The sequence below is a fragment of the Engystomops pustulosus genome, chromosome 2, assembly GCF_040894005.1.
Source record: "Engystomops pustulosus chromosome 2, aEngPut4.maternal, whole genome shotgun sequence".
Classification (NCBI taxonomy): Eukaryota; Metazoa; Chordata; class Amphibia; order Anura; family Leptodactylidae; genus Engystomops; species Engystomops pustulosus.
The window spans coordinates 31,740,111-31,766,238 of NC_092412.1; the positions used below are offsets into that span (position 1 = coordinate 31,740,111).

The 26,128-nt window shown below is 43.3% G+C and overlaps 1 protein-coding gene across 2 annotated transcripts in view; it reads left to right on the plus strand.

The window, feature by feature from the left end:
- Window positions 1-26,128, plus strand: part of CNTN5 (contactin 5) — an 860,183-nt gene that overhangs the window by 629,213 nt on the left and 204,842 nt on the right. For both annotated transcript variants that reach the window (XM_072134178.1, XM_072134179.1), the window contains one exon: window positions 4,077-4,172. In XM_072134178.1, the coding sequence (XP_071990279.1) occupies window positions 4,077-4,172 (96 nt within the window). The remainder of the gene's footprint in view (window positions 1-4,076; window positions 4,173-26,128) is intronic.

A 26,128-nucleotide genomic window follows, 5' to 3' on the forward strand; every position in this document is an offset into this window, starting at 1 on the left:
CAATACAAATTCCCCATAGCCACTTGTTCTCACAAAAGTTAACCCGACACTAGAGGTGTCTGACAGTTAGGTTTTCTTGGTCAAATTGAGCGTGCATGTGTGTAGTGAAATTGGGAAGATTAGCTGTCAACTGGATTAGAAGAGTTTGTGAGTAGAGATGAGCGAGCACTAAAATGCTCGAGTGCTCGTTATTCGAGACGAACTTTTCCTGATGCTCGAGTGCTCGTCTCGAATAACGAGCCCCATTGAAGTCAATGGGAGACTCAAGCATTTTTCAAAGGGACCATGGTTCGGGAATAAAATGTGTTAATTAATTGAAAAAGAATGTCTTCTGATAAGTTAGCAGATGTATGCAAACATCTGCAATCTATTCTTCACTGTTCCGCGTGTATATTATCTCCCGACAAGTTAGCAGATGTGAAGAACAGTGAAGAATAGAATAAAAACAGTGAACACAGTGAACACAGGATCATTTAAGTGAAAAACACAGTGAAGAATAGATTGCAGATGTTCGGCACATCTGCTTACTTGTCGGGAGATACGCTGTCCCGGGATCCGCTGCTCTTCTTCCACTGAAGTCTCCCCGATGTCTCCGTGCCCCGATGTCTCCGTGCCCCTATGTCTCCGTGCCCCTATGTCTCCGTGCCCCTATGCCTCCGTGCCCCTATGTCTCCGTGCCCCTATGTCTCCGTGCCCCTATGTCTCCGTGCCCCGATGCCTCCGTGCCCCAATGCCTCCATGCCCCGATGTCTCCGTGCCCCTATGCCTCCGTGCCCCGATGTCTCCGTGCCCCTATGTCTCCGTGCCCCTATGTCTCCGTGCCCCCATGTCTCCGTGCCCCCATGTCTCCGTGCCCCTATGTCTCCGTGCCCCTATGTCTCCGTGCCGCTCCGTGCCGCTGCCCGATGTCTCCATGCCCCTATGTCTCCGTGCCCCGATGTCTCCGTGCCCCTATGTCTCCGTGCCCCTATGTCTCCGTGCCGCTCCGTGCCGCTGCCCGATGTCTCCGTGCCCCGATGTCTCCGTGCCCCGATGTCTCCGTGCCCCGATGTCTCCGTGCCCCTATGTCTCCGTGCCCCTATGTCTCCGTGCCCCGATGTCTCCGTGCCCCGATGTCTCCGTGCCCCGATGTCACCGTGCCCCGATGTCTCCGTGCCCCGATGTCTCCGTGCCCCGATGCCTCCGTGCCCCTATGTCTCCGTGCCCCTATGTCTCCGTGCCCCTATGTCTCCGTGCCCCCATGTCTCCGTGCCCCGATGTCTCCGTGCCCCTATGTCTCCGTGCCCCTATGTCTCCGTGCCGCTCCGTGCCGCTGCCCGATGTCTCCGTGCCCCGATGCCTCCGTGCCCCGATGTCTCCGTGCCCCTATGTCTCCGTGCCCCTATCACTCCGTGCCCCGATGTCTCCGTGCCCCGATGTCTCCGTGCCCCGATGTCTCCGTGCCCCTATGTCTCCGTGCCGCTCCGTGCCGCTGCCCGATGTCTCCGTGCCCCGATGCCTCCGTGCCCCGATGTCTCCGTGCCCCAATGTCTCCGTGCCCCTATCTCTCCGTGCCCCGATGTCTCCGTGCCCCGATGTCTCCGTGCCCCGATGTCTCCGTGCCCCTATGTCTCCGTGCCCCTATGTCTCCGTGCCCCGATGTCTCCGTGCCCCTATGTCTCCGTGCCCCTATCTCTCCGTGCCCCGATGTCTCCGTGCCCCGATGTCTCCGTGCCCCGATGTCTCCGTGCCCCTATGTCTCCGTGCCCCTATGTCTCCGTGCCCCTTTGTCTCCGTGCCCCTATGTCTCCGTGCCGCTCCGTGCCGCTGCCCGATGTCTCCGTGCCCCTATCTCTCCGTGCCCCGATGTCTCCGTGCCCCGATGTCTCCGTGCCCCGATGTCTCCGTGCCCCTATGTCTCCGTGCCCCTATGTCTCCGTGCCCCTATGTCTCCGTGCCCCTATGTCTCCGTGCCGCTCCGTGCCGCTGCCCGATGTCTCCGTGCCCCTATGTCTCCGTGCCCCTATGTCTCCGTGCCGCTCCGTGCCGCTGCCCGATGTCTCCGTGCCCCAATGTCTCCGTGCCCCGATGTCTCCGTGCCCCTATGTCTCCGTGCCCCTATGTCTCCGTGCCCCTATGTCTCCGTGCCCCTATGTCTCCGTGCCGCTCCGTGCCGCTGCCCGATGTCTCCGTGCCACTGCCCGATGTCTCCGTGCCGCTCCCCGGTGTCTCTGTGCTGCTCCCCGGTGTCTCTGTGCTGCTCCCCGGTGTCTCTGTCCTGCTCACCGTGTTCTTCAATGTGTTCTTCACACATATATATATTGTTCTTCACATACTATTTTGTTCGCACCGTTCCGCGCGTATCTTCCGACAAGTTAGCAGATGTGCCGAACAGTGAAGAATAGAATAAAAACAGTGAACACAGTGAACACAGGATCATTTAAGTGAAAAACACAGTAAAGAACACAATGAAGAATAGATTACAGATGTTCAGCACATCTGCTTACTTGTCGGGAGATACGCGCGGAACGGTGCGTACAAAATAGCATGTGAAGAACAATATATATGTGTGAAGAAGACATTGCAGATGTATGTAAACATCTGCAATGTGTTCTTTACACACATATATATTGTTCTTCACATACTATTTTGTACGCACCGTTCCGCGCGTATCTCCCGACAAGTAAGCAGATGTGCCGAACATCTGTAATCTATTCTGCACTGTGTTCTGCACTGTGTTTTTCACTTAAATGATCCTGTGTTCACTGTTTTTATTCTATTCTTCATTGTTCTTCACTGTGTTTTTTTAATTAAATGCTCGATCTCGAGCAGGGGAAATACTCGTCCGAGCAACGAGCCGTTTCGAGTACCTTAATACTCGAACGAGCATCAAGCTCGGACGAGTATACTCGCTCATCTCTATTTGTGAGCTCTTGGCACTGTTACTCTCAATTAGTGATGAACTGGTTCCTGGTTCGGGTACTGTTTAATTGCCGCTGGCAAAGACGCTAGCAGCACTTAAATCAGCCGCTGTCATCATGACCTGTCGTCAATGCGAACCATGATCTTCCCCAAAATGGTAACACCTTGCTGCATCGGCAGGTTTGTGCCGGCACGTGGCAATGGGTAATATAATTGAGTTAACCGATTGTGGGCATTAACTGCGCAGGGGAGGATTGAGCCGAACCCGCAAAGTTGGGTACAAACCAGAACTTTGCAGTTTATTTCAACTCATGTCTACTCCCAATCAATTGTTTGGAGGCGCAACAATGGGAAAAGCTACAATAACGTGTACTGCTTCTACTAGAAAGATGACTTTCTGCAGAACTGGTTCTACAATAATTCAAGTTTCCTTAAAGGAAATCTACCTCTTTGGAAAAGCAGTCCTTCCCTAGTCTTGACATGCCAGGATCACCTACAAAAGAGATTTATAATTTGCCTGTCGAAGCACAGGGACAGGATATCCAGTACTTCGGGCTGCTAATTATGCACACCCTCACACCTCTCTCTCCCATGCTGGGAGCATGGGATAGGGAGGTGACGTCACGCGAGAGGTGTAAATTCACGCCTCTTGTATGACATCATCTCCCTCTAAGCCCGGAACACTGGACATCAAGTCTCCGCGCTCCAGACGGCTAATTATAAGTATATTTTTCTAAGTAATCCCGGGACGTCGAGACTAGCAGAGGACAGTGCCAGGATCAAGATAAATTAGAGAGAAGGTGAGTATTTCTAGGTGTTTTTTAATTTTTCGAAGTGGCAGATTTCCTTCAGGTACAGTTCACATCTCTTTTTAGCCTTCAGTTTTTTCCTTCAGTTATTGTTAAAGAAAACTAAGAATTTAGGAACACACAGTACAGGTGCAGGTCTTTCCAGCTGTATTGAGGTAAGTTATAATGGAATAGCTTTCCCCAGTTGGACACCACCGAATCGAAACACCTTCTTGGACCCCAGAGTACATTTTTTCGGTGGAAAGTTATTGAGGAAACAGCTGGCCTCCTTTGAAAATAATTGGATATCATTTATTGATACTTTTCTACACTTACGGGGTATATATTGCTTATATACAATAATAATATATACCATTTTCTTTGTAGATCTTGGAAACTTCAGCGGTCGTGTAAGAAGTGCAGTCTCTGTACGGGAAGGACAAGGAGTGGTTCTTATGTGTTCTCCCCCGCATCACTCGCCAGGTAATATGAACGCCATAGTACTTTATTATTAGCTTAATAATCATTGTAATTTCTTCAGGTCTAGAAGGCCACAATGAATTACTTTTCTATTTTGAAAGCTTTTAGCTACTTTTCTTTGTGTCTAAGCTCGGAAATAAAAGCCTGTTTGGCTACATTAGGCCGAGTATTAATATAACTCTCAATGTGTGCCTCACAAAATTTACTGAAATCTTATTCTTTGTAGAACATAACATTGACCTCTATGGTTTCTATTGTGCACAATATGATTATATTAGTTGCATACAATGTCAAAGGGGATCCTGTTAGTTTCATACAAAGCTGTAGAAGATCGCAGCATTTGATTGCCGGTTATACCTTGTCTCAAAAAAGAAATCTAAATCTCCTGGCTACTCATAGTATAATAGTATCACTATATTTCTCTAAGCATGTACGGTCCTTCTTACTTGTCCGGTGGGCCACCTGATGTTCTATTTCCCATTATCCATCAATCCTTATTGAGAACACATCAGCAAATTTACATTTTCAATTAAATGAACTTTTTGGACAATTTTCCCTGCATCAAAGCCAATGAACAAGTACAATATCTTCACGGTTTCAATACCAGGAATAACCATTTTTATATTTTGATAGATCAGGACTTTTTACTTGTTTATGGTTTATTTGTTTATTTTTATATCAGTTCTAGATGGATTTGAACTTTTAGTTTTTTAATTTTTTTTTTTAATTTTTGAAACTTTTTGTTTGTCTGACTTCCCATTGTTTAAAGTACAGAATATTTTAAGAATAGCTGCACGCAGTTTTTGAAGGAACCTAGCAAGGAGATGGTTCCAAACATCTTCTGTATGCCTAGGCTTACTCCAATTCTTCTATCCCTTGATCTAATCCCAAACAGACCGGATGATGATGTAGTTTGGGTCTGCTTATGACTACCCATAAACCAGAAGAAAAGGAAGGCAGCATTCCACACTCTGGATATATTTGTACGAAGGGGTTTTCATGTTGGGGGTAGCAGGTTCGTACTTGTCTATCTATGGCCTTACATTTCAGATGTAGTCCAGATCCACATCTAAATAAGAACGTTGGTTCTGCTCATCTCTATACATTGCTCAAATGGCCATAACCGGTAACTTTCAATGTTAACTGGGGAGTGCAGATGGAGGGCGCCATGTACTATAGGTCTACATTGTTATAAAAGAGATAAGTTGGAGAATCTACAAACCCCAGACCTCCTTAATATGATGTTGACATGAAGATATGAATCCGTACCAGGAGGTGCCCCCATTCCTCTCTCCATAGGAGGTCTACCTCAGACACATCACTCACACATAAAAGTTATCCAAGCAAATACCTTATTATTTCAATATAGAAATATACATTAAAGTATCTTCATTTACAACCGGAATCCAATATAATATATCCTGGATATCACACATAACGCTGTGTACAGATGTTTCATAGAATGTATTATGCTCAAGGGAACCATTCATGATCTGACACCAGAAACGGGGCGGCTCAAGAGTTTACTGAGATAAAGGCATAAAAGTAGTGAACAACATTGTATCTGACTATAAAACAAGTCTCAGATCCTGTACAAGAAGGGGGTTCATGATCCGCTTCTCATTTAAGAAGGAATCGGATGGTGTCTTGGTGGTATAATAAGGAGGCTTTTTTGCATTGTGACGGGAGCCCACCAGAGAATAATATACTGATACTCGAATTGTACTCTACATGATCAAATATAAGATGCTGTGGAAATGGTTTTTGGAGATCTATTGTCTCTTTTACATAATATGCACATAAATTGCTCTTGAATAATCTGTTTTCACATCCAGGTTAGACTTTAGCATCAAATACTTACAGATGACATGCCACCAGGTACATTACATCATTTGAGAGTTGGCTTGCCCCAGATGATTTTGGTACTTGTTTTATTAAAATCCATCCACTAGATTAGAAGTTAAAGTCTTTTGGATATATATATATATATGGGGGCGGTCACCTCTAGTTATTTTTATAAATAAAAAGTGGAGGTAAAAAATAATCAAAGGGGTAATTTGGGTTTGATAATCTATTAATGGCCCAAAGTGAAGTTGAAAATAGAAATAACTTACCTCAGGCCATACTGCAAAGCATCCACTGTCTTCCACAGAGCATTCCTGTTACAGCGTAAAGGAAATCTACAACGATCTCTTCGCTCCAGCGTGTGCAAACTTAAAGGGGCAGCGCACTGCTAATTGGTGATGTCCATCTAACAACCTATACATGGCCAGCCTCTTACTGTGACCCATCTTTGTGTCTCATAGCCTTAGAGAAAGCTTTATATATAACCGCTGATTTCCCATTGACTCCGCTATTCTTCTGCCAGCCTTGACCTTTTGCCCTGCTCCGGACCCGATCCTGTGCCGCCTGACCACGAGACTGTCTTATGATTCTGTACTTTGCCTTGGTCTCCACCGTGAATAAAGGCGCTCCTGTGGAGCAACCTGGAGGTACCACGCTGCAGTAAGTCCAACTCACTTTGCGCCGGGATTTGTTGAAAACCAGGTGCCACTTAGACTCGCTCCCAGGTGTCGGCTTACATCATCATCTGCGGTGGTACAGAGGATCCACTACCACTGATCCTGACAGTAAGATCCAGCCGCCATATGAATTCTGCTACCTGACTTGGCTGATCTTACCACCATCGTTGTCTAGCAGTCCCAACTGATTACCGCACAAGGTCAGCAACTTGGACAAGCTTCCGCCATGTTGAAGCAATTGATGACTACTGAGCAGCAGCATCAAGTTCCTGGAGCTTCTCCTGCTACTCTGGTTCATATTCCATCTGCGGAACCCCAGCTGAGATTCTCCATGCCATCTAAGTATGATGGGGATCCCAAGTTGTGCAGGGGATTTATCACCCACTGCTACCTGCACATTGAACTTACGCCGGCACATTTCATCACGGAACGATCTAAGGTGGCTTTCATCATCAGCCTCCTCTGGCAGGGGCAACTCCTCCCTGGGACAAAAAAGACCTGATCACAGCTACTATTACCTCCTTCTTGGTTGAGTTCCGGTCCGTCTTTGAGGAACCTGCACAGGCATCTTCTGCTGAGACCGCACTGCTGAACCTGCATCAAGGGGACTCGTCTGTCGATGATTATGCTGTTCAGTTCTGTACCTTGGCTTCTGAGCTAACCTGGAATGAAGCAGCCCTGGTTGCAACATTTAAAAAGGAACTTTCCTGAACAATTAAAGACGCTCTGTCTGCACGTGACCTGCCGTCTACCCTGAGTGGTCGCATCTCTCTGGCCACTCAGATTGATATCCAGTTTACTGAACGTTCTGAGGAACGGCAGAGGAACCGTTGCTGTTAGAGAGAGCTTGACTGTCTACATTCCCAACGAAGGCAGGAGAATCTATGTCTCTATTGTGCTAGTCCAAAACACTTTCTTAAGATGTGTCCTGTTCCTCCTCAGCATTCGGGAAATGCACGTATCTAGGGTTCCTGTGAGAAGAGCTTCTAGGTGAGAAGAAAGTACCTCCCCGTCTGAATGTTCAAGTCCTACTTCGCTATGGTCCGGTCCAAGGTTCAGCCTTCCTAGACTCGGCTCTGCGGGGAACTTTGTGGATGCTGCCCTGGTCTCCCAGCATTGTTTCCCCATGGTTCGTCCAGAGAAGCCGGTGGTCAATGCTTCCGTCAGTGGGCATGTTCTCTCTGACCCGATCCAGTACCGCACAGAGCTACTATGCTTGCAACGTGGGGTCTTGCATAAGGAGAGACAGTCCTATGTCCTAAGTGGTTGAAAAGACATGCTCCTGAGCTCAACTGGCATACCAGTGAGGTTCTTTGCTGGGGACCAGAGTGCTAGTCTTGCTCTTTTGTGGTTCCTCATCCTGTGTCCATCACGGTCTCTTCAGTGTCCACCAAGCCGGTGTCCACCAACCCGGTCTCCCAGCTTCATAAAAATACTTTGCTGATGTCTTTTCAGAAAAGCAAGCAGAGACTCCACACCCACCCTATGACTGCCCAATAGACTTGATGCTGGGCACATATCCTCCACGGGGTTGAGTGTATTCCCTGTTTGTTCCCTAAACCGGGCCATGTCCGCCTATATGAAGGAGAACCTGCAAAAGGGCTTTATACGCAATTCTTCTTCTCCTGCCGGTGCGGAATTCTTATTCGTGGCCAAGAAGGATGGTTCTCTTCATCTGCTCATTGATTACCGCAGTCTCATTAAAGTCATGGTGAAAAAATGCTGCCCACTACCCCTGATTACGTAACTGTTTGATCGCCTACGTCATGCCAAGTTTTTCACCAAATTGGATGCAGGGGGCATATAACCTCATCCGCATCTGTGATGGAGATGAATGGAAGACCGCCTTCATTACTCAAGATGGACACTTCAAGTACCTGATTATACCCTTTGGACTCTGTAATGCACCAACGATGTTCCAGGAGTTAGTCAATGACATTTTCAGAGACTTACTTTATTCCTGTTTCGTGGTCTATCTAAACGATACCCTGGTGTTCTCCACGTACAAGGAATCCTACTGGCCTCATGTACGGCAAGTTCTCAGGTGCCAAATGCCAATCACCTATATGCCAAGCTAGAGAAGAGCTAATTCCATCAGAAGAGTTTCCCAATCCCATTATATATTGGGGGTCATTTACTAAGGGCCGATTAGCGTTTTCCCGACGTGTTACCCGAATATTTACAATTTGTGCCGACATAAATGTGTCGCTTGGGACGCACTTACCTTCACTTGGTCCAGCCCGGTGAACTCCAGGGCGTTCAGATGCTTTTCAGCGCAGCAGCGCCACCTGGTGGACGGCGGAGGAACTACCTTGATGAATCCCGGCCGGACCCGAATCCAGCGCAGAGAAGGCTGGATCGCGAACGGACCGGGTAAGTAAATCTGCCCCAATATCTCTACAGATGAAGAGACTATAGATGGATCCTGCGAAGTTGTCTGCAGTACTATGGTGGCCGCGTCTAGTGGTGCTAGTGCTGCGAGGCTGCTGAGGACTGAGATTTGGCCATGTGGGCCTCCCAGCAGCTCTGGGCCCTGGTACTTGCCCAAGTATGCCCAGGTATACACCAGTCCTGGATCCAATGAAGATTTCACTTTTTCCCCATATTTTTATATTTATATTGTTTTAATTAAAACGAACACCTATTAAAATTATTTTTACACATTTTTTTGATCCCATCCAAAACTTTTGCACAGTATTGTAGATATCATGGAAAATCAATGTAGCACTTTATCCTAACGTATAAGGCTCTCTATGTAGTTTAACTATACCAATGGAGAGTAGACTTAACTAAAGCAATTAGTGCCAGGCAGCTACTACTAAGTCTGATCAAATAATTGGATTTGTTCTATTGCCATAAGTAAGTTGCATCCTTTCCTCTTCTATGCAGATATCTATATATCAAGTTAAGTAAAATGAATAGTCACTTTGTATTCCGAGCATAAACGCTGCAGACAGAAACAAATAAGCGTTCCCCTTCTTTACAATTCACAATGTGCTGCCGGGGAGAGAATAGCCTGTAACATAGAAAACAGAAAAAGAAAAAAAAAACCTCTTCACAACAAAAAAGCCGATGAATTATTTATGAGAATCGAGATTAAACAAATTAGCTTTGCTTGAAATTAGACTCAATTTGGGTAAAACAGCATACAGCATTTGTAGTTTTATCGCTTCTGAATTGGAATTTGTGGATTTAGGAGAAAGCAGCAGATGCTTTAATAGTTTAAACAATTCTGCGTTCATATAGCGACGGAGGTTGAAACGCACTGGCTGCGGCGCTGCCTCCCGACACCGAGGTGGAAACTTACATGGGATTTTCCAGGAATCTTTTAAAAAACCCATGGGGCACAAGGATAAGGAATGAAGTGTAGGCTGGATATGGAGTTCAATGTCAAAAGTTCTGCTTCACGTGACAGCAGACAATCCTGGCCCAGCCCATAATGTCTAGGAAATAAGAAGAGGTCATACTGCAGGAAAGGGGAGACGGGGAAAGTAATTCTCCACTCTGACCCCTTATTATTACTAATTAAAGTACTGCAAATTTGTCCTTATCTTTTGCTGTGACATCATTGTGTGTATTATTCATGTACTGTGACATCACTGTATGTATTATCCCAGTACTGTGACATCACTGTGTGTATTATCCCTGTACTGTGACATCACAGTGTGTATTATCCCTGTACTGTGACATCACTGTGTGTATTATCCCTGTACTGTGACATCACTGTGTGTATAATCCCTGTACTGTGACATCACTGTGTGTATTATCCCTGTACTGTGACATCACTGTGTGTATTATCCCTGTACTGTTACATCACTGTGTGTATTATCCCTGTACTGTGACATCACTGTGTATTTTACCTGTACTGTGACATTACTGTCTGTATTATCCCTGTGCTGTGACATCACTGTGTGTTTTATCCTGTACTGTGACATCACTGTGTGTATTATCCCTGTACTGTGACATCACTGTGTGTATTATCCCTGTACTGTGACATCACTGTGTGCATTATCCCTGTACTGTGACATCACTGTGTGTATTATCCCTGTACTGTGACATCACTGTTTGTATTATCCCTGTACTGTGACATCGCTGTGTATATTATCCCTGTACTGTGACATCACTGTGTGTATTACCCCTGTACTGTGACATCACTGTGTGTATTATCCCTGTACTGTGACATCACTGTGTGTATTATCCCTGTACTGTGACATCGCTGTGTGTATTATCTCTGTACTGTGACATCACTGTGTGTATTATCTCTGTACTGTGACATCACTGTGTGTATTATCCATGTACTGTGACATCACTGTGTGTATTATCCCTGTACTGTGACATCACTGGGGCACATTTACTTACCCGGCCCATTCGCGATCCAGCGGCGCGTTCTCTGCACAGGATTCGGGTCCGGCTGGGATTTAAGATGGTAGTTCCTCCGCCGTCCACCAGGTGGCGCTGCAGCGCCGAAAATAATCTTAACGCCCCGGAATGCACCATCCCATAGAAGGTGAAGGTGAGCGCTCCCCAAGCGACACTTTTTCGGTTTTTAAATGCGGCGGTTTTTCCGAATACGTCGGGTTTTCATTCGGCCACGCCCCCCCTATTTCTGTCGCGCGCATGCCGGCCCCGATGCGCCACAATCCGATCGCGTGCGCCAAAAACCCGGGGCAATTCATGTACAAGCGGCGCAAATCGGAAATATTCGGGTAACACGTCGGGAAAACGCGAATCGGGCCCTTAGTAAATGACCCCCACTGTGTGTATTATCCTGTACTGTGACATCACTGTGTGTATTATCCCTGTACTGTGACCTCACTGTGTGTATTATCCATGTACTGTGACATCACTGTGTGTATTATCTCTGTACTGTGACATCACTGTGTGTACTATCCCTGTACTGTGACCTCACTGTGTGTATTATCCATGTACTGTGACATCACTGTGTGTATTATCCCTGTACTGTGACATCACTGTGTGTATTACACCTGTACTGTGACATCACTGTGTGTACTATCCCTGTACTGTGACCTCACTGTGTGTATTATCCCTGTACTGTGACATCACTGTGTGTATTATCCCTGTACTGTGACATCACTGTGTGTATTATCCCTGTACTGTGATATCACTGTGTGTATTATCCCTGTACTGTGACATCACTGTGTGCATTCTCACAACAATGAAGCAGTGTCTCTCTGTGTCTGTGAGACTGTATCCTGTGAATGGGCCTGGGTTGCAGTAACTAGGCACGAGTAATAGTAGTGCACAATGCTGTACCTCTGCCTATTTCCCGATGTAGTTCAGGCCTTGCCAGGGGTTGTGCCACGTCTAGTTCTCTATCTCTTTAATGGATTGGTTGATGCATTTGACCATTTCTTACGATTCTATGACTTCCCTTAAATGTAAGGAAACAAGTGTCGGTAAAATGATTTCTCTGCTCAGGTTCGGCGCTTTGCCTTTAAGAGCTGGGGTCAGCTGCCTTTTCCGAGTCCTGCTTGCCTGTGGCTTTCAGTTGCGGCTTCCCATTGATCGAGCTCCATATGTGAGCACTATATCCTCTGTCATGTTCCATATAAGTCAAGCGCTCAGCATCACGTCCAGTTGTAGAACACACAGCAGCTGCTGAGCCCCCACATGCTTCAATCGGTGATTGCCCTCTCAGTGAATTCGGGTTTTGATCGTAGTTTTGGCAACTATTTTCCATCACGTTCGGCAGGCGCTAGAAGGGAGTTTCCAGCTGGGCAAGTTTTTTTAGAAATAAAGTTCCAATGTCTATAAACAGGCAGCGCATTAGCATAAGGAGAAGTCAATGATTGGACTTTGAAGTCAAATGCTTAAAAAATGAGATCGTAATTTCCCGAATTCAATCAGGACTTTCCATCATATTTTACCTTTAGCACAGATGCATCAGGTTTTATGTTTGTAGACAAGATTGGATATTACTAGCGAACGGCCGTTTAGTGACACGAGTGGCGATTTCCAATCTCGGATCTACAATAGACTTGACATTAGACAACTGCCGGGGATGGGGGCGGCAGCAGGAGGCTATTATTGAAGGTAGACAAAGTCTGTCCAGCGCATTCGTTTTTGGGTTCTCAGGTCATTTCAAAGCATTTTAAGTCCGGTGTGAGGTCCCACCGGATGCCAAAAATCTGTGAACTCTTCCTCCAATAGCTAGTGACCAGATTGTAATTGCTTGGGTGACATAAACATGGACAAATGGTCAATGTATACTAAGTATTCCGACCGCAACGTGAAGTGGTCACCAAGCCAAGGTATTAATTGCAGAAGATAATAGTAGTGAGGAAACTTAAGAAAATAAACTAATGTTAGATAACATCAGAACACAGACTGATTCCTAACCTAATTATAAGAAGTTCACAGCACTCCTTCCAGTATTTAATGGTGCCAAACTAGGGTCCCAGCTCCGTATGCATATAAAGATATAGAACATGGCACTCGATCCAATTTGATAATCACGGCTTTTATTCTTGTACAAATCCACTTTAAAGGACACCTACCACTTGAAGTGGTAGGTGTAAGATGCATATACCGAGCACCAGCTCAGGGTGAGCTGGTGCCGGAGCTTACTTTCTTTAGTGTCCTAAACGCGCAGCAGGCGCGCAACCGTGACGTCGCCGGCTTTCCTTCACTTCCTATGTATGGGTACGCACGGTAGTGAGCCTGGTGCGCCGAAGCTCCTTCGGCTGTAAAGAATAAAAAGTGATTAAACCGCGATACAGCGGTTTAGGACACCAAAGAAAGTAAGCTCCGGCACCAGCTTACCAGCTCACCCCCAGCTGGTGCTCGCTATATGCATCTTACACCTACCACTTCAAGTGGTAGGTTACCTTTAATACACTTGCTTGAGCTTGAGAGATGGAAGCGGTATCCACTGCTCCGGACCTTGGCTGAGTGTCCTGAGACCAGAACGTGGCTGACCCTCAGCCTAGATCCGGAGCGGCGGACACATATAAAACACCGGACACAGCTATGTACAATGGCGTTATACAAGTTTCGGGTGTCAAGATTTCAATGAAAAGACTTTTTGTGTTTTTCCAAAGTTTTAAATGTTTTAAGTTTTAAAACTTTATGACTTTTTGTGTCTCCATTATAATGCTGACTCATAGATTAAAGGGGATGTGTCATTTGGACCGCACAGTAAAGCCCCAAAAACAAAACCTGTAAGAAAATGGTGGTGCAGCTACATTTTCTTTAGCAAAAAACTACTGTACAGACAGTGGACAGGGTTACGTACAAGATAGGTTCCTTGGGTTTGTACTTGAGTTGAATTTGTGTGTAAGTCGGAACTGTATATATTTTATCATTGTAACAATTGGATTTTCAAAAATTTTTTTGCTGTAATGGGACCAAGAATTATCAATTAAGGTTTATTACAGACACTTTACAGCTGATTATTGCAGTCTGAGACTATAGTAACATCCAGAGACTTCACCAGAGGTCACAGTGGGCAGAGGGGGCCGTCTGTAACTAGGGGTCATCTGTAAGTCGGGTGTCCTTAAAGAGGACCTGTCACCGAGAAATTCGGGACTAGGAGCTGCTTACTAAAGTAAAACAAACGAAGCGTTGTTACAATTATATTGTTATCAGAAACCTCAGATAACGCTATCTAACACCGCTGCGGAGTACATGGCAAAGGTGACGTATCCCATTGTATAGGCATCATGTATTGATGTATTGTAACTGTACCTGATAAAGGCTCCTGTCCGGAGCGGAAACACGTTGTGAATCGATTAATAAACAATCAAGTGTTAAAGAAACAATGTTGTCATCCCGTTAAAACGCAGCACCATCATACGAGAATATTTTCCTGTGTGCTCCTATAACAGTGGGATACGTCTGTGCCATACAGAATCCTCCTAACCTGTCCTTACAAAGTATGCACGAAACATGATATGAACCCACCCTAAGAAGTATAATTGTCCCACAAAAAACAAGCCCTCATATGGCTTTTGGATTGCGGGAATCAAAAAACAGAAAAGCATCTGGTCCTGAAGGAGTGTACATCTGGAGATTCGGCACAAAGGGAAGTTATAAGGCTACGAAGAAATTCACAAGAAAACACATCATTTTGGTGTCTTTATAGGACGCCTTTTTGTTTATATACATTTTTATGTACTAGTCAGAACCCTACGGCCGGACTCCATTTCCTGGATTTATAGGGGATGACACTCGGAATCGGGTGTTTCGCACTCTCGGCATTGCATGGATAGATGGAGTAAGCACCGATGAGTATTTTATCAGCCGCTTGCCAGACCCAGAATAAACCAAGGCTGAAAGCAACAGATAATATTAATAATGCAGTGCACTGATTCCTCCATTGAGAACACCTAGGGCTTCACATTGCATTTCTCACACTAATATGTACGGCTTCTCCATTAGAGTACATTTATATTGTTCTGATTTATTCTAAGAGAAAGCTATCAAACAGGCGTTAACTGGAATGGAAATAGGAGCTAAGTGGTTATTCACCGGAAGCCTCACACCGGAGCTAGGAATAATATTAATACTAAATATAAGATTAAAAAAAAAAAAAGGTAACAAATAAAACCTCAGAGGATTCAGATCACTGCCTGGAAAACTGCACCAGACGGATGAAGGATTGGAACCTGTCTGCGAATGGATGAGTCCTGCAATCACAGCGCTGTGGCCTGCCCCTAGTGGAGGAGAGGGATATTGCGGATTCTAGGACACTACTACTGTGGGTTAAAAGAAAATACAGGCAGTCCCCGGGTTACGTACAAGATAGGGTCCGGAGGTTTGTTCTTAAGTTGAATTTGTATGTAAGTCGAAACTGTATATTTTATAACTGTAGAGCCAGAAAAAATTTTTTTGGCCCCAGTGACAATTGGAGTTTAAACATTTTTTGCTGTAATGGGACCAAGGATTATCAATAAAGCTTCATTACTGACACCTTACAGCTGATCATTGCAGTCTGGGACTATAGTAAAGCATTCAGAAAGCTTCACCAGAGGTCAGAGGGGTCTGTCTGTAACTATGGGTTGTCTGTAAGTCGGGTGTCCTTAAGTAGGGGACCGCCTGTATAAAGAATTTAGTATTTTTCACAAAAAACTGCCAGAGCAGATGTCCCCCATTACTTTTCACTCCAAGGAGACAGTGTCATTTATCAGATGGTAGATTTAGGCTACAAGCGCACAACGGGCCAAATCGCGGAGGTTAGAAAGCATCAGTTTTTCATGGACGATTTGCGTCAGTCTGGCATCTGTTTTCAAGGAGCCTAATAAACGACGCGCTCTTCTTTTTAACGCCTTTGACGGCCCCTTTATGAAAATAATGACTATGGGCACTAATCCATTAATAGGTATCACAACCAGTTGTTTCTTACAGAGCAGTATTATGTGTTGTCTAGCACTATTATTACTTTGATAGTGATATTATCTGTTGCATAGCAGTATTATATATTGGATAGGACTTTTATTTATCGGATAGCAGTATTATTTATTGGATAGGACTTTTATTTATCGGATAGCAGTATTATATATTGGATAGGACTTTTATTTATCGGATAGCAGTATTATTTATTGGATAGGACTTTTGTTTATCGGATAGCAGTATTATATATTGGCTATCAGTATTATTTATTGGACAGCTGTAATATTTAATGGATAGCAGTATTTATTGGATAGGACTTTTATTTATTGGATAGCAGTATTAAATATTTGCTAGCAGTATTATTTATTGGATAGCTGTAATATTTAATGGATAGCAGTATTATACAATGGATAGGACATTTATTTATCGGATAGCTGTTTTATGTAATGGTTAACAGTATTATTTTTTGGATAGCAGTATTATTTATTGGATAGGACTTTTATTTATTGGATAGCAGTATTATTTATTGGCTAGCAGTATTATATATTGGATAGCTGTAATATTTAATGAATAGCAGTATTATTTATTGGATAGGAATATTATTTATTGGATAGGATTTTAATTTTTTGATAGCAGTATTATTTATTAGCACTTTTATTTATCGGATAGTTGTATTATTTATTAGATAAGACTTTTATTTATTGGCTACCTGTATCATTTATTGGATATGACTTGTATTTATTGGATAGCAGTATTATTTATTGGATAGCTGTATTATTTATGGGATAGCAGTATTATTTATTGGATAGCTGCATTATTTATTGAATAGGACTTTTATTTATTGGATAACAATATTATTTATTGGATAGCAGTATTATTTATTGGATAGCAGTACTATTAATTACATATGACTTTTGTTTATTGGATACCAGTATTGCTTAATGGATAGCAGAATTCTTTATTGGAAAGTAGTTTTTTTATTTGATAGCAGTAATATTAAATGGATAGCAGTACTACTTATTGGAAAGCAATATTGTTTGTTGGATAACACTATTATTTCATGATAATGTTCCTAATTTTATAGATATATTATATATTGGATGTCAGAATTGCTAATTGTACAGCGCTATTATCTTTGCACAGCAGTGTCATTTATTGGATGCCAGTTTTAAAGGACATCTACAAATAGTATGAAGGATTGTAACCAGGCACACTGACATACTGATGCGCGCCCCCTCTGGTAGGATCTGCTCTTTTTTTTAGCTTTTTATGCCCTTGCTTTTATGAAATAAAGGTTTTTAAAAAATATGCAAATGAGGCTCCATTGACACCTATGGAGCCTGGAGCCCCTCAGGTTTTTTTGCATAATTTTTTAAACTGCCAGAGGGGACGCACACCAGTATGTCAGTGTGCCTGGTTTACAATTCCCGATCTTGGTGTTAGATTTTAATTATTGGAGTTTTTATTATTTATTGGAAAGTATTGTTATAAATTGGATAACAGTAATGTTTATTGGCGGGCCAGATGATTTTTTTTATTGCATTATTACTTATTGGAAAGTTTTTCTATTCAAATACATTTTTCTTACAATATTTTTTAATTGTCAAGTACGGTAATTCATATTTTCTAAAATAGTTTGTCTATAGTAGTAGAAGAGAATGACAGAGTCCAGTACTTAGTATGGTAGGCACAGTGCTGCCTATCGGGGATACAATGTAAGAAGTGATGCATTCCTATGGTGCAGGCTTTATCTATGAGAACAAATACTAGTTCTGCAGGGAATTTATTCTTTTAGGGTCTTTCTTCTAGAATAAAGTGAAGCTGTGACTTTGTATCTGAGAGGAGATGTCAGCCGACTGGTAGTGAGATAAGTGCAATAAAGTTTTGGTGAGTTGGTATATAAACTTTAAGCACTATGGACCATTCAACATTGGAGAATGTCTAGCAATGATTGTAAATGAATCATGTATTACAGGAAGTTCCCAGGGGTTATGTACAGGATAGGTTCTGTAGGTTTGTTCTTAAGTTGAATTTGTATGTAAGTCGGAACTGTATACTTTATAATTGTAACCCCAGCCAAATTTTTTTGGGTCTCTGTGACAATTGGATTTTAAAAATGTTGGGTTGTCATAAGAACCAGAATTAACAATAAAGCTTCATTACAGACACCTGTGATAACTGTTACAGCTGCTTATTGTAGCCTAGGACTAAAGTACAGTAACTTACCAACATCCAGAGGTCCGTTTGTAACTAGGGGTCGTCTGTAAGTTGGGTGTTATTAAGTAGGGGACCTCCTATATTATGGAGTTTTGGGTGATCCATTGCTTTATTAGCTTTTTAGTGAGGTTGCCTTATCACATTTCATATTAGAACCTATAACAAGCAGGGCCATATCTGCCATTAGGTGCTTAAAGAGGAGCTGTCACCCAATTTATCAGCACTAGGAGATGTTACTAAAGTAAGCAGCTCCTAGTGCTAGATCAAACGCTGCAGTGTTAGAGTGATAGTGTTACCGGAAACCTCCGGTAACACTATCAAACACTGCGGCGGGGTACAATGTAATTGTCGGACAGCTCGCAAAGCTGTCCGACGTATTCATGAGGGGGCGGAGTTGGGGCGTGGCTAGGGGCGGTGACTGCCGCCTATCGCGCGGCAGTCACTGCTAGCCTATGGAGCGAGCGGGGCGGTCCGGGGAAGAGGCGGCGCCTCGGACCGCCCCCTCATGAATACATCGGACAGCTTTGCAAGCTGTCCGATGATTACACTGTACCCGCCGCAGTGTTTGATAGCGTTATCGGAGGTTTCCGGTAACGCTATCACTCTAACACTGCGGCGTTTGATCAAGCACTAGGAGCTGCTTACTTTAGTAAGCAGCTCCTAGTGGCGAAAATTTAGGTGACAGGTCCTCTTTAAAGGGGTTGTCCTTTTTCAGCAAATAATTGATATTGTTTGTGTAATGAAAAGCTATACAATTTTCCAATATGCCTTCTGTATCAATTCCTCACGGTTTTCTAGATCTCTGCTTGCTGTCCTGCTATAGAAAGCTTCTATGTTTACTTCCAGTGTATAGAAATCTGTCCATGGTCATGTGATAAGATTTTTGCTGCACACTAAAATAGATTGGATGCACAGGTGCTCTGGAGAGGGTCCCAATCCCGTTGAATATAGGAAAATCGTGGACTCCAGTCACTGTGTTTTGTTGCAAAAGAAATCTTTATTGATACAAACTTTAACGTGACGTTTCGGTCAAATAATTGACCTTCATCAGACTCAGTTTGCAAGTGAGGCACAATGTGTGGTTTTTGCATATTGCAAGTTGTGGCGCTGTTATAGTGGAATGGCGGTCATGACCGCTGAGAGAGGTGAGCGCTTCACCTCTCTCAGCGGTCATGACCGCCATTCCACTATAACAGTGCCACAACTTGCAATATGCAAAAACCACGCATTGTGCCTCACTTTCAAACGGAGTCTGACCATGGTCATGTGATGTCACACAGGTGCACTAGTCGTTAAAACACATGGCTCTGATTACTCTATGTGATATACATCTATGTCTCCATCATATGACTGTGGAAAGAGTTTTATCCACTGGAAGTAAACATAGAAGCTTTCCATAGCAGGGCAGCAAGCAGAGATCTAGAAAACCGTGAGGAATTGATACTTTTCGTTACTCAAACTATATAAATTATTTGCTGAAAGTGGACGCCCCCTTTAACGGCCAGGGCCTAGAGAGCATCTAGTTAATCAGGGGCGTCCTCCAGAATTTTTTCCATTTATTTATGATTATTTTAAAGGAGGACCAAAATGTTTTTTTAGGATTGTGGGCAGAGGGTTGGTAAAATGTATGGGAACACAGGGGAGTGATAGTCTATAGAAGTGTGGATGGAGAGGTGAATGGTGTAGTAGAGGGCTCAGGCATAGAGGTGTCATAGTATAGACTGCAAACCGTAATTCTACTGTATGGTCTAATTTTATATGTTATCCTTCAATAACCCTGACCAAATGTTATTATAATAATCTTATTATTGAAAAAATAAGATAATTGTTGAATATTAATGGGGGTGTCCAGACATGGCGCAGTGTGAGCCGTAAATACAACCCTGATAGTAAACAGATACTTTTGCATAACAAAGCTAACCACTATAGAAATGTTCGGAATTCCCTTTTTGGGGATATTGAGTGATGAACTTCCTCTTAACATGTCTGAACTTCCTGTTTGGGTACATAAAAGTGAAACTAATGTAAAGGTTATGTAGTTTACCAGCTTCCAAATCATTACATGGATAAAAACAATGGGGCAGATTTACTTACCCGGTCCATTTGCGATCCAGCGGCGCGTTCTCTGCGGTGGATTCGGGTCCGTCCGGGAATCACTAAGGCAGTTCCTCCGACGTCCACCAGGTGGGCGCTGCTGCGCTGAAGTTCCCCGGAATGCATTGATCTTCACCAAGCCGGACCTAGTGAAGGTAAGCGCGAGTCTCGGGACACTTTTTTTTAAAAAAATGCGGCGGTTTTTCCGAATCAGTCGGGTTTTTCGTTCGGCCAAGCCCCACGATTTCCGTCATGTGCATGCCAGCGCTGATGCGCCACAATCCGATCGCGTGCGCCAAAATCCCAGGGCAATTCATGGAAATTAGGCGCAAATCGGAAATATTCGTGTAACGCGTCGGGAAAACGTAAATGACCCCCAGTATGTGAACAATATTCTGTTTTTGTCTGTATTCTCATCACAAACATCCATTATAGCTTTTCCAGTATATAGGTGTCATTTATATTTATTAAGATGTCATTAATACATTTGTACCCACAGCAGCTATTTCAACGCCACTTACAACCCTTCCCTTAAAAAGCTTCTGTAATTTTTTTCCTTGTGTGGATTTCACATTGACTTTTCCTCTTGTTATCGAGTGCCATTTTTGGACATTACAACAATATCTCGGCGATATTTGCATAGTTTTGCATACATTATGTATTCCAGATTTCAGCGCAAACAAAATATTCAATGGTCTGAGCTTTAGTGGAATGTAAATGATTTCTTTATCATTGTAACAACAGCAAACGGTAAAGGAGCCTTATCCCCTCATAGCAGCGCACATCAATTACCATGAAGCCCCTCACGACGAGCAAAAATACCAGATCCCATAATTAATTAGCTTTTTTTTCTTCCTGGATGTAAAATTTTATAATATGCACCAATTTAAATTGAGTTTAGGCGAGTTTTTACTATGCAACCAAGGTTTTCCACAACGTGTACACTATTGTTGTTGCCCTTTTTCGAAACCCTACAGTTGTCTGATATCATTGGCATCACCTAGTGCCCAAAACTACCTACAATACTCAATATACAGACATCCCAGAGATTTAAGTAAATAAAGTTATTCAGTCCCATTTATGGCTGTCCATGTATGCATTACCTTGTTTAGTGGACCCGCACCCCCTCCCCCGTGTTACATCTTCTGCCGTAGTTCCGCTTCACTGGTTCCTTCCTGTACTGAAAGGCACCTTTAGGTTCCTAGCTTAATAAGTTTAATTCATCTCTTATCTTATTTCATTTATACCGACTTTGCCTTATGATCTGAGATTCTGATTATTGGTTATGATAATGACTTAATCTTACTTGGAAATTAAGGTGTCCACACTGACCTTTGGCTTGTACTTAGACTATGACTGACCTCTTACAGTGACTTTGCTCTTTCATACTCCCTGTTGCACTTCTGTCTTCTAATCTGCTTGGGCCAACTCCAACATGCAGTTGCCCTGTGATTCTGTCGAACAGTACAGTTTCTAGGAGGCAGTTTCTCTGTGATTAGCCTTAAAGTTCGGATCTCAAAAACGTCCCCCCCCCCACTACCAAATGTATTACAGAGTATGTAGCACCATCCCCCTGAGTCACTATATGCAATGCTTCCCCCAAATATTCATCACAACATATGCAGTATTGGTCAAATTATATTTGTGCAATACAGAAATACAGTACCTAAAATGAGTTAGGTACAGAAATACAGCACCAGAACTAAGCTCCACAGAGAAATACAGCAGCAGAACTAAGCTCCATACAGAAATATAGCAGCAGAACTAAGCTCCATACAGAAATATAGCAGCAGAACTAAGCTCCATACAGAAATATAGCAGCAGAACCTAGCTTCTTGCAGAAATACAGTACTAGAAACAGGGACCATAGATTGCCCCTTATAAATAATGAATGTTGTAGGGAATTGCTCTGGTAGATGCTTGGTAGTAGTGCAGGAAGCAGGGACACACGCAGGTTATAGTCCAAATCAAGTGTTTTATTTACACTCTGCGGTCAAACAAGTTAAATTCAGCCTCAGCATTGTCATAAACAAAAACAAATCCTACTCGTCTCAGTTCTGTCTAATACAATAGTACATCCCTATCTACGTCCACTTTGCTGCCAGGCACCCACTCTTGGCCAGCAGGAGGCACTCAGTTATCTTCCCTGTATGAACACAGTTCAGCCTTCAGATTTCCAGGTGGTGCACCACCTATTGATTCTGGCCTGGAATCTAAATCAGGCTCTAACGGGTCCTGTGACCTGCACCAGTGGGCTATCCTAAAACCCAGGACTGAAGTCCGGATGGAGTAGGCGTCTCACTAGCAGTCTACCCCTACTCCATAAGAAGCAGGCCCAGTATGGACATTAATATATATTATGCCCCCTTTTTAAATGAATATACCTACTTTCCTTTCTCAAGTAGAGTAATGATATAATAGCCCTTAAAGACACAGATGCTGTTTTATCTCAGTTAATCTGGAGCAGGTGGGGGGACGACCAGAGACTCAAGAGTTTGGCTTTTGTGGCCCCTTTAAAAAGCAAGTAAGGCAGTAAAATAAAATCTACACATCCATTACTGCATGATGTCTGCTATTTCTGTGGTGCAGCGCTGATGGGGACCCAGAGTCACAGGGGCTTATTCTGTTAGTATGGGTTCTGGGGGCAACTGGTGCTTGGTCCATGCTGGTGCTGTGTTTCAGAGGCGATGGACACCATGTGATACTGCACCCAATAGACCTCTATGGGGGCCTGGAGTCGTGTTGAGCAGACTCAAATCCCAAAGTTTTGTTTTGTACTGAACTTTGTGGGTTCGGGTCCCCCAGACCCTTCTCTGAACATCATTAGAAATTCGGGGTCGTATCTGGGTTTAGGTCAACCACCTTGCTGGTAATGTCAGTAAGCAGTGCCAGGCAGCGAGAGCACCTAGACACAAGAATGCCAGTGGCCCTGGGTGTTGCCGTTTTAGAGAAGATTTTTGCTTCCTGTTGACGTTATCTGGAGCGACGAACATCTCCAAAATGGCTAAGCGCTGCATACATTTAAATGCCGTTGGTGGCTGTTAACCGGTTAAGGACCGGGCCCTTTCCTGTTATTTCATGTCCATTTTGAACTCCCCACCTTCAAAAATCTATAACTTTTTAATTTTTACACGTAAAAAGCTGTGTGATGGCTTGTTTTCTGCGTAACAAATTGCACTTCATAGTGATGGTATTAAATATTCCATGCCATGTACTCGGAAGCGGGAAAAAAAATTCCAAATGAAGTGAAAATGGTGAAAAAACGCATGTGCGCCATTTTCTTGTGGGCTTGGATATTACGTCTTTCACTGAGCGCCCCAAATGACATGTCTACTTTATTCTTTGGGTCGGTACGATTAAGGGGATACCAAATTTGTATAGGTTTTATAATGTTTTCATACATTTACAAAAATTAAAACCTCCTGTACAAAAATTATTTTTTTGATTTTGCCAACTTCTGGCACTAATAACTTTTTTATACTTTGGTGTACGGAGCTGTGGGTGGTGTCATTTTTGTGTTTATGATTTTTACTGTTTATTTATATTTATGTCCATTTGAAATTTTAGGTTTTTTTATTATAATTTTTTTTTTTTAAACTTTTTTTTTATTTTTATTTTTACTATTTTTCAGACTCCCTAGGGTACTTTAATCCTAGGTTGTCTGATAGATCCTATCATATACTGCCATACTACAGTATGGCAGTATATGGGGATTTTCCTCCTCATTCATTACAATGTGCTATCAGCACATTGTAATGAAGGGGTTAAAACGAAATAGCCTCGGGTCGAGGCTACCACGTCACGGGGAGCGGCGATCCCAGGTAAGATGGCCGCGCCCATGTGCCGCTATCTTTTTGAGGCTGTCGGCAGCTTTGCCGGCAGCCATCGCTGTTAAAACACCCGCGATCGGTGCTAGCACTAGCTAGCAATATGCAGCAAAGACTTACCGGCTATGGAGAGGGCTCAGCCCGTGAGCCCTCTACATGCAGCGCGACCCGACCACCGCCGTGAATACACGGCGGGCGGTCGCGAAGTGGTTAAAGACTTAACATCTGCGATCGTTGCCAGCACCGATCACGGGCATTACCGGCTAGGAATCGGGTCTGGTTTCAGGTTTGGTACCCAAACCCAGGCCCGAAGAGATTTTTCAAATTCGGAAACTGAGCTGAGTTAGCCCCATATACAGTCCTGTGCTCACAACCTAGTGATGCAGTTAATGAAGGTAACGACGGGTCGTCTTTAAGAAAAGTATGATCCGAGAAATAGGATTTGCTAAATTAATCATGAGAGCACTTTATTCACGTATTCATTTATTTTATGTTTATTATGCAGTATATTTCTAATATTAGAATTGTATTTTTTTATTTCCGTAAAATATTTTTATTTTTTTTTACTTTACTCTTTTGATTATTTTGTGTGAATCTTGAGTCATTATTATATCAGGAAATAAGAACCCTACAGAGAAATGCCATTGTTTTTGTCTTTAGGTTCAGTACAGTAAATTTCCATATTACGGGATATACTTTAAATAGAATAAATAGGATCATAAATTTCAGATTCATGGCTGAACGAGAATCTGCTCTGGTATATTTCGGAAACTGGGAACACATTTGAATACATATATTTTATTCATACTTCTCTTGGGACAGGACATATTGTTACAGAGTCCATGAAATCTCTGACAGCTCAAAGAAATATATTTTATCTCCTGATTGGAACTCTGCATAGAGAAGAGAACAAGAGATCCATAGGATTTTTTGGGGCAAACTTTCCATTCATTTCTTTTGTTTTTTTTTATCATATTCTGGATTGGAAATGATAACAAATAAAAATAAAAATCTTGCATAATCTGATGGATCATAGAGGTCAATATGCTGCCTCAGTCTCCATATGGGATTGTGAACTTACCCTAGAAGAATCTCTTAACTTTTAACTTGTTGTTTTTAAAATAAAATTACTGAAAATTACACTAGGTTTGCAAATTACGCCAAAAATATTTTGCACAATGAATATGAACCCAAAACAGTTGGGTAAAGTTAACCCCTTCACGACTGCCATATAGCTATATACGTCCTAATTACACATACCCTGTGCAGATGGTATGTGAATTGGCGTCGTGAGAGAAACGGCTAAATCCTATGAACTGTGACACCTAGAAACACAGTTCTGGTGTCATATCAAAGACATTTAATATCGCATCAGGATTGTGTTTCTATGTGTCACTGAACTGGAGATATTGGGGGTCATTTACTAAGGGCCCGATTTGCGTTTTCCCAACGTGTTACCCGAATATTTCCGATTTGCGCCGATTTCCCCTGAATTTCCCCGGGATTTTGCCGCACGGGACCGGTTTGTGGCGCATCGGCGCTGGCATGCACGCAACGGAAATCGGGGGGCGTGGCCGAACGAAAACCCGACGGATTCGGAAAAAACGCCGCATTTAAAAAAAAATAATTGGTCACACAGGCCATACTCACATGCACCACGATGAAGACGATGAACTCCGGGGCACCACGGCGGACTTCGGCGGTTTATCTGCTTTAGGCGGGGCCTTAGCCTGCAGGGACATCACAGGGTAAGTTCGCCACCACCTACCTAGTCTGACAGCTAGCGCCAAGCCTGGTTGTGGTTGCGTGATTGCTGGACAGGTGCTGACATATTCACTGTAAAAATTACAGAAAAGGATGTGATTTTTAAGGATAGTTTTCCATTTTCTACTGTAAATGTAACAGTGGATATCTCTGGTTCTGTGGCACCTGGAAACACAATCCTGAT